Source organism: Mirounga angustirostris, unplaced genomic scaffold (assembly GCF_029215605.1).
Source record: "Mirounga angustirostris isolate CCGP_5_RB_7025 unplaced genomic scaffold, mMirAng1.0.hap1 SCAF_8, whole genome shotgun sequence".
Classification (NCBI taxonomy): Eukaryota; Metazoa; Chordata; class Mammalia; order Carnivora; family Phocidae; genus Mirounga; species Mirounga angustirostris.
In genome coordinates this window covers 10,616,861-10,629,382 of record NW_026991716.1, presented here as the reverse complement: position 1 = coordinate 10,629,382, position 12,522 = coordinate 10,616,861, and the positions used below count along the sequence as shown (strand labels likewise).

Genomic DNA, 12,522 nt, shown 5'->3' with positions numbered 1-12,522 from the left:
ATATCCAGAATATATAAAGACCTCTTCCCATTCAACAATAGAAAGACAAATAACCCAATTAAAAATGGAAAAAGGTGGGGGGAGGGGGGATGGGTTAGCCCGGTGATGGGTACTAAGGAGGGCACGTACTGCATGGAGCACTGGGTGTTATACAAAAACAATGGATCGTGGATCACCACATCAAAAACCGATGATGTATTGTATGGTGACTAACATAACATAATAAAATTTAAAAAAAAAAAATGGAAAAAGGAGATGCAAATAGCCATTTCTCCAAAGATATACAAACAACCAATAAGCATATGGTATGATGCTCAGTGTTATTAGTTATCCTGGAAATGCAAATCAAAACCACAAGATACCACTTCAACCCACCAGAAGAGCTATAATAAAAAAAATTAAAGGGGTGCCTGGCTGGGTCAGTCAGAGGAACATGTGGCTCTTGATCTCAGGGTCATGAGTTCAAGCCCCATGTTAGGTGCAGAGATTACAAAAAATAAAAAATAAACTTTAAAAAAACATTTATAAATGGAAAATATTGGTGAGGGTGTAAAGAAATTGTAATCTTCATACACTGTGGGTGGGAAGGCAAGATGGTACAGCCACTTTGGAAAACAATTATTCCTCAAAATGTTAAAATTACCATGTGACCTAGCAATTCTACTCCTACGTATACACACAAGAAAAAACACAGCCACACAAAACCTTGCACATGAATATTCATGGCGGCAGTATTCATAATGTTCAAGAAGTGGAAAAACCCAAATGTCCATTAACTAATGAATGGATAAACAGAATGTAGTTTTATCCATACCATGGAATATTGCCTGGCAATAAAAAGAAATGAAGTTCTGATGCATGCCAGGACATGGGCGAACCTTGAAAACATTATGCTAAGTGAAGTAAGCCAGTCACAAAGGACCACATATTCTGTGACTCCATTTATATGAAACGTCCAGTCTAGGCAAATCTACAGAGAGACAAAGACAAATCAGTGGTTGCCTGGATGGGGAATGACTACTAATGGGTGTAGGATTTAGGGGTTGTGATAAGGATGGTGATGAAAACATCCTAAAACTGACTGTAGTGATGGCTGAACAACTCTGTGAATATATTTAAAGCCACTGAATTGAACACTTTTATCTTTTTAAATTCTGGAGTATAGGTTCACACACAACATTAGTTTCAGGTGTACAACATAGTGATTCAACAAGTTTATACATTATGCGATGCTCACAAGTATAGCTCCCATCTGTCACCATAAAACACTATTACGATATCATTGACTATATTCCCTATGCTGTGCCTTTCATCCCCGTGATTTACTCCATAATTAGAAGCCTGTATCTCCCGCCCAACTTTACCTATTTGCCCATCTCCCTATACCCTCCCCTCTGGAAGCCATCAGTTTGTTTGTTCTCTGTATTTATAATTTTTTTTTAAAGATTTTATTTATTTATTTGAGAGAGAGAATGAGAGAGAGCATGAGAGGGGGAGGGTCAGAGGGAGAAGCAGACTCCCTGCTGAGCAAGGAGCCCGATGTGGGACTCGATCCTGGGACTCCAGGATCATGATCTGAGCCGAAGGCAGTCGCCTAACCAACTGAGCCACCCAGGCGCCCTGTATTTATAATTCTGATCCTGCTTTCTGTTTATTCATCTGTTTTTTTAGATTCCACATGACTGAAATCATATGGTTTTGTCTTTCTCATTTCTCTGACTTATTTCACTTAGCACAATACCCTCTAGGTCCATCCATGTTGTTGCAAATGGCAAGATCTCATCCTTTTTTATGGTCACGTACCATTACTGTGTGTGTGTGTGTGTGTGTGTGTGTGTTCCACATCTTCCTCACCCATTTGTCTTATCGATGGACACTCAGATTGCTTCCATATCTTGGCTGTTATAAACAATGCTGTAATAAACATAGCAGTGCATTTATCTTTTAGATTAGTGTTTTCTTTTTCTTTAAATACCCAGTAGTGGAATTATTGGATCATATGGTAATTCTATTTTTAGTTTTCTGAGGAACCTCCACCTCCACAACGTTTTCCACAGTGGCTGTACCAATTTACACTCCCACTAACAGTGTACGAGGTTTCCCTTTTCTCCAAATTCTTGCCAACACTTATTTGCCTTTTTGATTTTAGCCATTTTGACAGGTTTAAGGTGATCTCATATTGGTTTTGATTTTCATTTCTCTGATGATGAGTGATGATGAGCATCTTTTCATATGTCTGTTGGCTATCTTTAGATCTTCTTTGGAAAAATGTCTACCCAGATCCTATGTCCATTTTTTAATTGGAATGTTTGGAGTTTTTTGGTGTTGAATTGATGAAGTTCTTTATATATTTTGGACATTAACCCCTTACTGGATGTATCATTTGCAAATATCTTCTCCCATTCAAGTAGGTTACCTTTTTGTTTTGTTGATTGTTTCCTTCGCTGTGTAAAGGCTTTTTATTTTGATGTAGTCCCAACAGTTTATTTTTGCTTTTGTTTCCCTTGCCTCAGGAGACAGATCTAGAAAAATGTTGCTATGGTCGATGTCAGAGAAATTACTGCCTATGCTCTCTTCTAGGATTTTTATGGTTGTAGATCTCCATTTAGATCTTTAATCCATTCTGAGTTTATTTTTTTGTATGGTGTTAGAAAGTGGTCTGGTTTCATTCTTTTACACTGAACTGTACACTTTATTTTTTTTTAAAGATTTTATTTATTTATTTGAGAGAGAGAGAATGAGAGACAGAGAGCACGAGAGGAAAGAGGGCAGAGGGAGAAGCAGACCCCCCGCCAAGCAGGGAGCCTGATGTGCGACTCGATCCCGGGACTCCAGGATCATGACCTGAGCCGAAGGCAGTCGCTCAACCAACTGAGCCACCCAGGCGCCCTGAACTGTACACTTTAAATGGGTATGTGAACTGTATCTCAAGAAAGCTGTAAAAACTATATACAGTGAAATGACAGTAATATTTCCAAATATGCCATATTCGTAGGTTATACTGAAGCTACTGAATATTTGTAAACCCCATCAAAATGCTGTAAGAGGATCCAAAAACGTTCAAGCCGTTAAAATGTAGGATCACTTAATTCTAAGACCAATGACCCGGCTGAGCTTGCTGCAGAAAGGACAGGAGCAGCTGCGGTTATACTGCACCTAAATTCTAGTGTTGGGGGAGGCATCAGCACAGTTTCACCGTAACAATTAACACTTATACAGTGTTCCCTTAGTGCCAGGACCCATTAGAAGGGCGTCACATCTACTGTTCTCAAAACAATTTATGAGGATACTGAGGAGAAAATAGACTCTCTTGTCCAAAAAGCCATATGACAGCTGATGGTCTGAAAATTCAAAAACCAAGTCTAACCCCAGAGCTTGCATTCTTAACTGATATATCAACCTCCCTTACTAAACAAAAAGCTGATAAATAACTCATTTGAACCTGATCATCACCCTCCTCCTACATGGTTTATATACTACCCAATGAGATTTACAACAGCAAGGTAATATAAAGAGATTTGTGAACACCTATCACACGTAACAAAATATTCATATTCTATGTACCTTCTGTATTACTGACTGTTGGCTCAGGAGGGATTCTCCCATCATGAATATTAGGGCTCTCCTCATCGGCATATACCAGATGGTCATCTTCTCTGCTTTCTGGCCACTGTGGTACCTCTCGGGTGTCTGCTGAGCAGCTGCATACATCTTCATTCTTGTTGAAGTATCTTTGTAGCCATCCTGGCACAATGTTCTTAACAGATTCTGTCACCCTGCTAAGAATGCCCTGTTGGAGGAAGAAATACATAAAGCAGTTTTAGAAATTTATCTTTTTAAATATGTACCTAATTACAGAAAGCCGTATCAATCAAAACATGACTACTTCCAACAAAGTTTCCTGAAGTTCAGCTGAATTAATGCTGACATGATGGTATTTTACAAATTTTATAGACATTATGAAATTCCTACTTTTTTCTTTCTTCCATATGCAGACATCCATGAGTCAATAACTGCCCCAAATGGCCTCATATTCTAACCCTTAAAAACTCCTATAGACCATCAAATAAGCCATATGCTTTTTAGATTGAGTAATAAGATAATGCACTAAAATATTATAATCCCAGAGAAAAGGCATCTATTTTGATTCTAGCATATTAAAAGAAGTAACACTTCCTTTCCAACCAGGGGCCGGCAGAATGGCTCCTGCAAAGAAGGGTGGCAAGAAGGGCCGTTCTGCCATCAACGAAGTAGTGACCAGAGAATACACCATCAATATCCACAAGTGCATCCACAGAGTGGGCACAAAAAGCATGCCCCTCAGGCACTCAAAGAGATCCGGAAATGTGCCATGAAGGAGATGGGAATTCCAGATGTGCACATCGACACCAGGCTCCACAAAGCTGTCTGGACCAAAGGAATAAGGAATGGTCCATAACCATACCCATGCGCCGTTGTCCAGAAAATGTAACGAGGACGAAGTTTCACCAAACAAACTCTATACGTTGGTTACCTATGTACCTGTCACCACTTTCAAAAATCTAGTTAATGTGGATAAGGACTAATCGCTGATTGTCAAATAAAGGTATAAAACTGCAAAAAAAAAAAAAGGCAACATAAACAATACCTTCAACAGCTTCCTCAAGCAATCATTTTATTGCACATTAAGAAAAAAATTGGACAAATAAAAATGAGGTTTTTAAAGACATATAACAATCCAACATAATAAACTCAATAAATAACCTAAGATTTTTTTTATGGGAAAATTTTGTTACATCAAATGTTGTCTGAAGATCTAAGGAATTAATTTTATTATGATAACTATTAAAGGGAGGGAAAAAATGTGGTACAACAACTATCAGTACTATTAACATTTATTGTGGCTTTGCTATGTGCCAGGCACTGTTCTAAGTAGTTTATACATTTTAACTGAATCCTCACAATAATTTTATGAAGCTAATATTAATAATGTCACTTTATGGATGAAGAGAGACCGTGAAGTTTTAAGTAACTTGCCTAAGGTACAAACACTACCACTATGGTTTATCTAGGGATTAAGTAAGGGAAGGGCTTTGGGATTGGTAGGACCTAGGATAAAGTTTGAGTACATCCCTGTACTTTGATTTACTCTAGGTAAAACAACAACATCCACTCCAACCTGAGAGAGAATTATAATGAAAATCAAATGAAATAATGTGAAAGCACTTCACAATTTCCAAAATATAACAGAAATACTAATAATTTTATTACTAATGAGGAAGAAAAAAACTAGCAGAAACAAACTGGGGGGAGATAACCAAGTTTAAGTAATGATTTCCTTCATAAAGTAGCATTAGTAGACTTTCAAAGAAAGAATCACAGGAGGGAAAACATGAATTGGCAAGTACAAAAAACAACAGTTTAAAATCAAGGCAGAATATATAAATTTACTCCGAAAGCTAACCCAAGACACAGAGACCTTGAAATATCCTGTCAACGGAAAAGATGGAACACACTTCTAATACTGGCACTTGAATAGTATTTTCTCCACGATTTGAAAGGTATAGGTAACAACTGAGAAATATGTAATTATTTTTCCACCTAGTCTCCAAACAGAAATTTTGAACCAAACCACAATGATGTAAGCTCTCCAGCAACATAGAAAGCCAGGGGCCCTATAAAAAAGACTCCCTACTCAAAAGCACAAATTCACTGTTCCTCTCTCAATGCTAATGTTACACAGTATTAGTTCCTTTGGAAAGAAAGATTATATAACTACATCCATGATTTAGTATTTATAAAAAGATACATATAATATTTATTATTTTTATTATTTTTACTTATTATTTATACTTAAATATTTATTTACCCCCCCTATATATTTCAAAAGATTGGAAAGTGCTTACAAGATATAACATTATTTAAATAGGACTTGAAAAAAAGTAACTTGATAAGAAGCAGTTTGAGCATGATAGCAAGAATTTAAGGTAAAATAAGTTTTTTTGTGAACTTTTAAGGTGTTAGGCTACTAAAAGTATCAGAGATTCCCTGTGATCCCTACTCACTTAAGGGGGTAAGTCTAGGGCACCTGGGTGACTCAGGTCATGATCCCAGGGTCCTGGGATTGAGCCCCACATTGTGGGGGGGAGGGGGTTCCCCTGCTCAGCAGGGAGTCCGCTTCTCCCTCTCCCTTTGCCCCTCCCCCCTGCTCTCACTCACTCGCTCTCTCTCAAATGAATAAATAAAAAATCTTTAGGGGCGCCTGGGTGGTTCAGTCAGTTAAGCGCCTGCCTTTGGCTCAGGTCATGATCCCAGGGTCCTGGGATCGAGCCCCACATCGGGCTCCCCGCTCAGAGGGGAGCCTGCTTCTCCCTCTGCCCCTCTCCCCACTTGTGCTTGCTCTCTCTCTCTCTGATAAATCTTTAAAAAAAATCTTTAAAAAAAAAAAAAAGGAGGGGGCAAGTACAGAACAACTTAAAATTAACACCATACTTCACCAAAGGTCACTTATGGGGCAGCATTAGGTATTGTGGAGAATAATCAGTAAACAAAATTGAACAGTCAAAATGGATAAAATAAAGTTCACTCACTAAAGTTCATGAACTTTGCTTGGATCTCTCTCTTTTCTTTCTTTCTTTTTTTTTTTTTCTTTTAAAGATTTTATTTATTTATTTGACAGAGACAGAGACAGCGAGAGCAGGAACACAAGCAGGGGGAGTGGGAGAGGGAGAAGCAGGCTTCCTGCCGAGCCGGGAGCCCGATGTGGGACTCGATCCCAGGACCCTGGGATCATGACCCGAGCCGAAGGCAGTTGCTTAACCAACTGAGCCACCCAAGGATCTCTCTCTTTTCTAAACTAAAATTTAACCAATGTATCTGATCACAGCCTACAGCTGCTCTAGTACAAGAAAAGTAGTGAGAGAGGAGTTACTGGTGGCACAAGGAAGGGTAGCATGAAGATCTTGACAGTAAAAAGAAACAACAGGTGTTAAAACTGACCCGGAACCATTATAAAAAACCAACATCCCCAACTTCAGGATACCTCTTAGGGTAAATGACCCTAAGGCAACCACAAAAATTAAGCTCAGTGGACTCACATGTAATGGTTCCCAAAGTGTGGTCCCTTTACGGGTAATGTCAGCATCCCCTCAAGCCCTCTCTGAACCCAACTAAACTCAGAAAAGCAGGGCTCACCTGTTTTAACAAACCTTCCCAAGTGATTCCTATGTATGCTAAAGTTTGAGAACTTCCTAAAGACATTAGGAAATTAGATGAATTTCAGGACATTACATTTTAGGGAAAAGGTCCCTCGGTAAGAGGGAAATAAAAATTATACTTACGTCCTAAGAATTATCTGGAAAACATATATATGTGGAACACCAGTCAGACAGTAATTAAAATACATTGTAAGATACTCTAAAATTACTCAGAAAAACAAATCTTACAGTGAGTGGACTGTGCTGAATATAACGCTGCTTATAGAAATATTTTCCCAATGATCCCCAAACTTTAGCCATGGTTTTTACCTGTACTATTATTAACAGTTTTCTTTCTATCCATTCATTTCTCTCAATAAATTTAGCTCTTCCTACACAATAAAATCTATCAAATCACAGATTTGATGCTGCATTGGTCTTCACTTGCTCTTCCCTCACTCCATCCTTGACAGGCCATCCAACCAAACTGGCTTCTTACCAGAAGGTAGGATTGGCCCCTAAGATACCAGGGGATACTGGAGATTATGGAAAGAAGGAAAGAGAAGTCGTTCTTGAGCTTCCTCTCTGATCAAAGGCCCCATCTCTAAAACCCTGCTCCAGCCAGGTGGCCATTCCTCCGCTCCAGCTACACCATTTCCTCCTTACCCTTGCAGTCCTAGGAAGAGCAGCAGCTTCCCACTACTGCTACTTTCTGGGCATCTTGCTATCCAGTATTTACTCCTTTAACCACCAGCATATCTCTATGTAGACTCTTTCTTTGTTTCTTGCAGGGTCCCTAACTGATAAAGCAGTGCTATTTGTTAAATTTTTATCGTAATGAACATGAAAATTAAAGTCAGTCCATGTAGCTTTAACAAAGGAACACACATACAACACTTGGGGAAGCACTTGTACTACTCAAAAGTTACATCCAATCTTTATCTCTGTAAAATATTTTAGAATCTTGTCTAACTTATAGAGGTAAGCACAGACATTATTTTGTTCATTCCATCAATACTTACTGATCACACACTACATGTCAGGCAAGGAACAGTGGGGAGACAGCAGAAACAAGTTCCTGCTCTCTGGGAGCAAACCCACCAGTAAATATAATATGAACACATAATTATATGCTATGAACAAAAATAAAGCAGCAGAGCAAAATGGGATAGTTATTTTATATAAGCAAAGATCTAGCCATGCAAATTTCTAGTGAACTATTATAGACTGAGGGAACAAAAATTGTGAAGTCTTAAATATAGGACTGTCCTTGGCACATGCTAAGGTTCTGGTAACCTTATTAATAAATACAAAATCTAATAAGCCTTAAATAACTACTGAAACCTTTTTTTTTTTTTTAAAGATTTTATTTATTTATTTGAGAGCGAGAAAGCACATGAGAGGGGGGAGGGTCAGAGGGAGAAGCAGACTCCCCGCTGAGCAGGGAGCCCGACGTGGGACTCGATCCCAGGACTCCAGGATCATGACCTGAGCCGAAGGCAGTCGCTTAACCAACTGAGCCACCCAGGCGCCCACTACTGAAACCTTTTAAAACTCTTTAATCATATTGTGCGAATCTGTGTAATCCTTTGTTCTGTAGCTTGTATACCTATCTAGTCACTATAAAAGGACTAAAACAGTGGATCTCAAATTAAAGTCTTCAGGGGCGCCTGGGTGGCTCAGTTGGTTGAGCGGCTGCCTTCGGCTCAGGTCATGATCCTGGAGTCCCAGGATCGAGTCCCACATCAGGCTCCCTGCTCGGCGGGGGGTCTGCTTCTCCCTCTGACCCTCTTCCCTCTCGTGCTCTCTGTCTCTCATTCTCTCTCTCAAATAAATAAATCGAATCTTTAAAAAAAAAAAAAAAAAGTCTTCAAATCAGCAGCACTGGTGTCACCTTTGAGCAAGTGAGAAATGCAAATCTGTTTTAACAAGCTCTTGAGGTGATTCTCACGCAAATTAAAGTTTGAGAACCAGTGTACTAAAATCATCTAAAACTCAGTGACCTGTTTCCCAATTAAGGCCATGGTACACGTAACTGTCGTACAAGTTTAACTACAATATAAAGTTTTACCTAATCAGATCTTTAAAAAAGGCGGGGGGGGGGGGGCGCCTGGGTGGCTCAGTCTTTAAGCGTCTGCCTTCAGCTCAGGTCATGATCCCAGGGTCCTGGGATCGAGCCCCACATCAGGCTCCTTGCTCAACGGGAAGCCTGCTTCTCCCTCTGCCACTCCCCCGCTTGTGTTCCCTCTCTCGCTGTGTCTCTTTCTGTCAAATAAATAAATAAATAAAATATTTAAAAATAAAATAAAGTTTTACCTAAAAGACCACCCTATTTCCATGATTATCTTATTATCGAATACATCATACCATTGTATCAATTTTGTAAATACCTACTTTATAATATCAACTCTGAAAATCAAACCAGCAGTAAATATAAAGGCCTACTTTTGAATCTATTTCCAGTATAAAAGACTTACTTAACACACTTCATTATAGTAAATAACCAACTACCAGATGTTAGAATTTTTAAAAACTGCTAGGGAAAATAGAAATCTGATTATGCACAGAATTGGGGAGACTATAAAGAGATAAGGGACTTTGTCTATCAAATAGACTTGGAGAGATACCCCCCTGCCCAGCAATTTTTTTTTTTTTTTAAGAGTTCTGAAGTACCAAAGGATACTTCAGCCACTAAATGGAAAAGTGAGGAACAGTGAAGAAACTAGAAAAGGGGAAAAGTAGTTTTCTTATGGAAGAAAAAGCTCCTCTGATGCTATCACTAAGAAGGTCTACATTTTCAGGAGTTCTTGAGAGAAAATGTTTCAGGTCTTTACGGGAATGAGGCAAATCAGCTTCCTATATGGACCTGAAGAAAAAACCACTTAACCCTGACAGGGCACCTGGGTGGCTCAGTTGTTAAGCGTCTGCCTTCGGCTCAGGTCATGATCCCCGGGTCCTGGGATCGAGCCCCGCATCGGGCTCCCTGCTCAGCGGGAAGCCTGCTTCTCCCTCTCCCACTCCCCCTGCTTGTGTTCCCTCTCTCGCTGTCTGTCAAATAAATAAATAAAATTAGGAAAAAAAGAAAAAAAAAAAACGGACCGGGAAAGAGATACACAGAGTAAAAGTCTACTACGGTGTGAATATTTAAGTCCTACTTTACCAGATTAACTTCTCTAACTTTCAGAGGCTTCAGTGGTAAGCAAAACTGCCACCATTATAACTTGATGTCAGTTTTCCACAGAAAACCTTCTCTGATCCTCCAAGTCTGGGATCGGCACCCCTTGTACTTCCTACACGATGGCAATCTGTCAAGCAGGATGATAAGCAGTCTGTGCATCAACTCCACTAGAGTATCACCTTGTGAGGACAGGCAGGCTCTGTACAGTACACAGATCAGCTGTTTTAATTTATCTACAACTGCAATAAAAGAAAAAAAATTTATCTACAACTGCAATTAAAGAAAAAAAATTTATCCACAACTGCACTGCTCAACCAATTTCTTATGCCCACATAGGAATATTCTGTGACAAATTGCTAAAAAGGACTTCAGCAAATCTAGAATTCAAAAATAAATAATACATTTTCTTGGTGTAACAGTTTCACCTTAAGAAAATATCATTTTGTTGCCACACTAATAGCCCTTCCTCCAAAAAACAACTTGTGAAACCTATCCAAGAGTATGGGAAAATGGAACCATCCCTCTGGAATGACAACACAAAGCCAACTAAATGAAGAAAAGCAGAAAGGTAGCCAAAGAAAGCAAAATTAATGAAGGGCTTAGGAAAATCAACAAAACAAATGGGGCATTAAGATTTTTAAAATACTCCTTATAACCCTAAAGCAAAATCTACACTAGGTAATCATAAATAATGAAGTTAATTTCAAGGATTAAGAGTGAATCTTTAAATGTGGACTAAACTGATTGAGTCTTTTCTTTCTTTCCAAGAACTAAAGGTTCTTCGTTTGCCAAAACATGGCAAAAAAAAAAAAGTCAAAAATGCCACTGATATTTACAATAAATAATCTGGGGACCGGAAGTAAATCCAATTCAACACTAAATACATATTAAGCACATTCAATGTGTAAGACACTGTGACTATATTAATTTTTCAAATTACTTTTAACCAGCCAAGGATTAATGAAAGGGGCAAGGCTCTTCCACAATTCTAACTCAGAACTAGTTTAAAAAAAAAAAAGAAAAGAAAAAGACATTCTTTTCTTGTGTATCTTTTCACCAATTTGTGGTATCTTTTCACCAATTTGTAATTTCAGAATTACCAGAGACATCGCTCCTACATGGCCAACTCCTTACCATGAGTATATGGTCTTCCCTCTCCTTGTATAAGGCTATTTCTATTAGTTTTTAGTTTTCTTGACTTCTCTTCAACTCTTTTCTCCACATTATCCTCTATTAAATAGTAGTATTCAGATTATAAAATCTCCTTTCTCAAATAACTTCACTGGATCTCTAACTATAAATATCAAATATAACCCCTCTTCGGTTCTTTTTTTAAAGATTTTACTTGAGAGAGTGTGCACAGGAGCCAGACAGCACAAGTGAGAGAGGGGCAGAGGGAGAGGGAGAAGCAGGCTCCCCGCTAAGCAGGGAGCCCTACATGGGGCTCAATCCCAGGACTCTGACATCATGACCTGAACCAAAGGCAGACGCTTAACCGACTGAGCCACCCAGGCAGCCCAATTCATCTTCCATTTTGATTTCTATCTGCTCTTTTGGCTGCCTTTATTTTGTTGAGACTTGTCACTTCCTTCTCTTCCAGGGTTCTGTGAACACTCCCGTTACCCACTGAACTCCTCTCATTACCCACTGAACTCCCATGTCACTAGGTTCTCCTTTCCAAACTTTTTTGAAAGTCTTACTTCATAGTTTCCCTAATCAGTTTTCCCCCTTGCTCCCTCCAAGCCCAAATGAAAAGGACTAAGAACCCAAGACTTCACATGAGACAAAGAATATCTAATTATAAAAACATCTTAAATGCTAAAGAGTAAAAATCTAGATGTCATCATAATCTTTCAGTTATTCCGTTTTATACCTATTCTAACATTAATTTTAACAATGCATCTCTATTATAACTTTAACACACAACTATTTCCATGAGTGAAAAAAGTAATGAAGTATACAAATTCTAAAGTGGTTATATTGAATCTGGTTTCAATAATCTGAATTTAACTTCCAAATTTAAGCTACTTCGTCATATTTTACAACCTACAGATAGTCATTCAGCAGCCAAGGTTCCCCTATCCACAGTCCAAATCCTGCTAGCCACTTAAAATCCATACTTTTCATTTCTCTGCACAGCCTCAAGAGATGAAGCCAAAAAAAAAAACA

General features: G+C 38.7%; 1 protein-coding gene across 6 annotated transcripts in view; it reads right to left on the bottom strand.

The window, feature by feature from the left end:
• The window catches only part of NUP153 (nucleoporin 153), a 77,371-nt gene that overhangs the window by 58,584 nt on the left and 6,265 nt on the right, over positions 1–12,522 (bottom strand). For all 6 annotated transcript variants that reach the window (XM_045866322.3, XM_064597134.1, XM_064597135.1 and 3 more), the window contains exon 2: positions 3,565–3,790. In XM_045866322.3, coding sequence (XP_045722278.1) covers positions 3,565–3,790 — 226 coding nt within the window. The remainder of the gene's footprint in view (positions 1–3,564; positions 3,791–12,522) is intronic.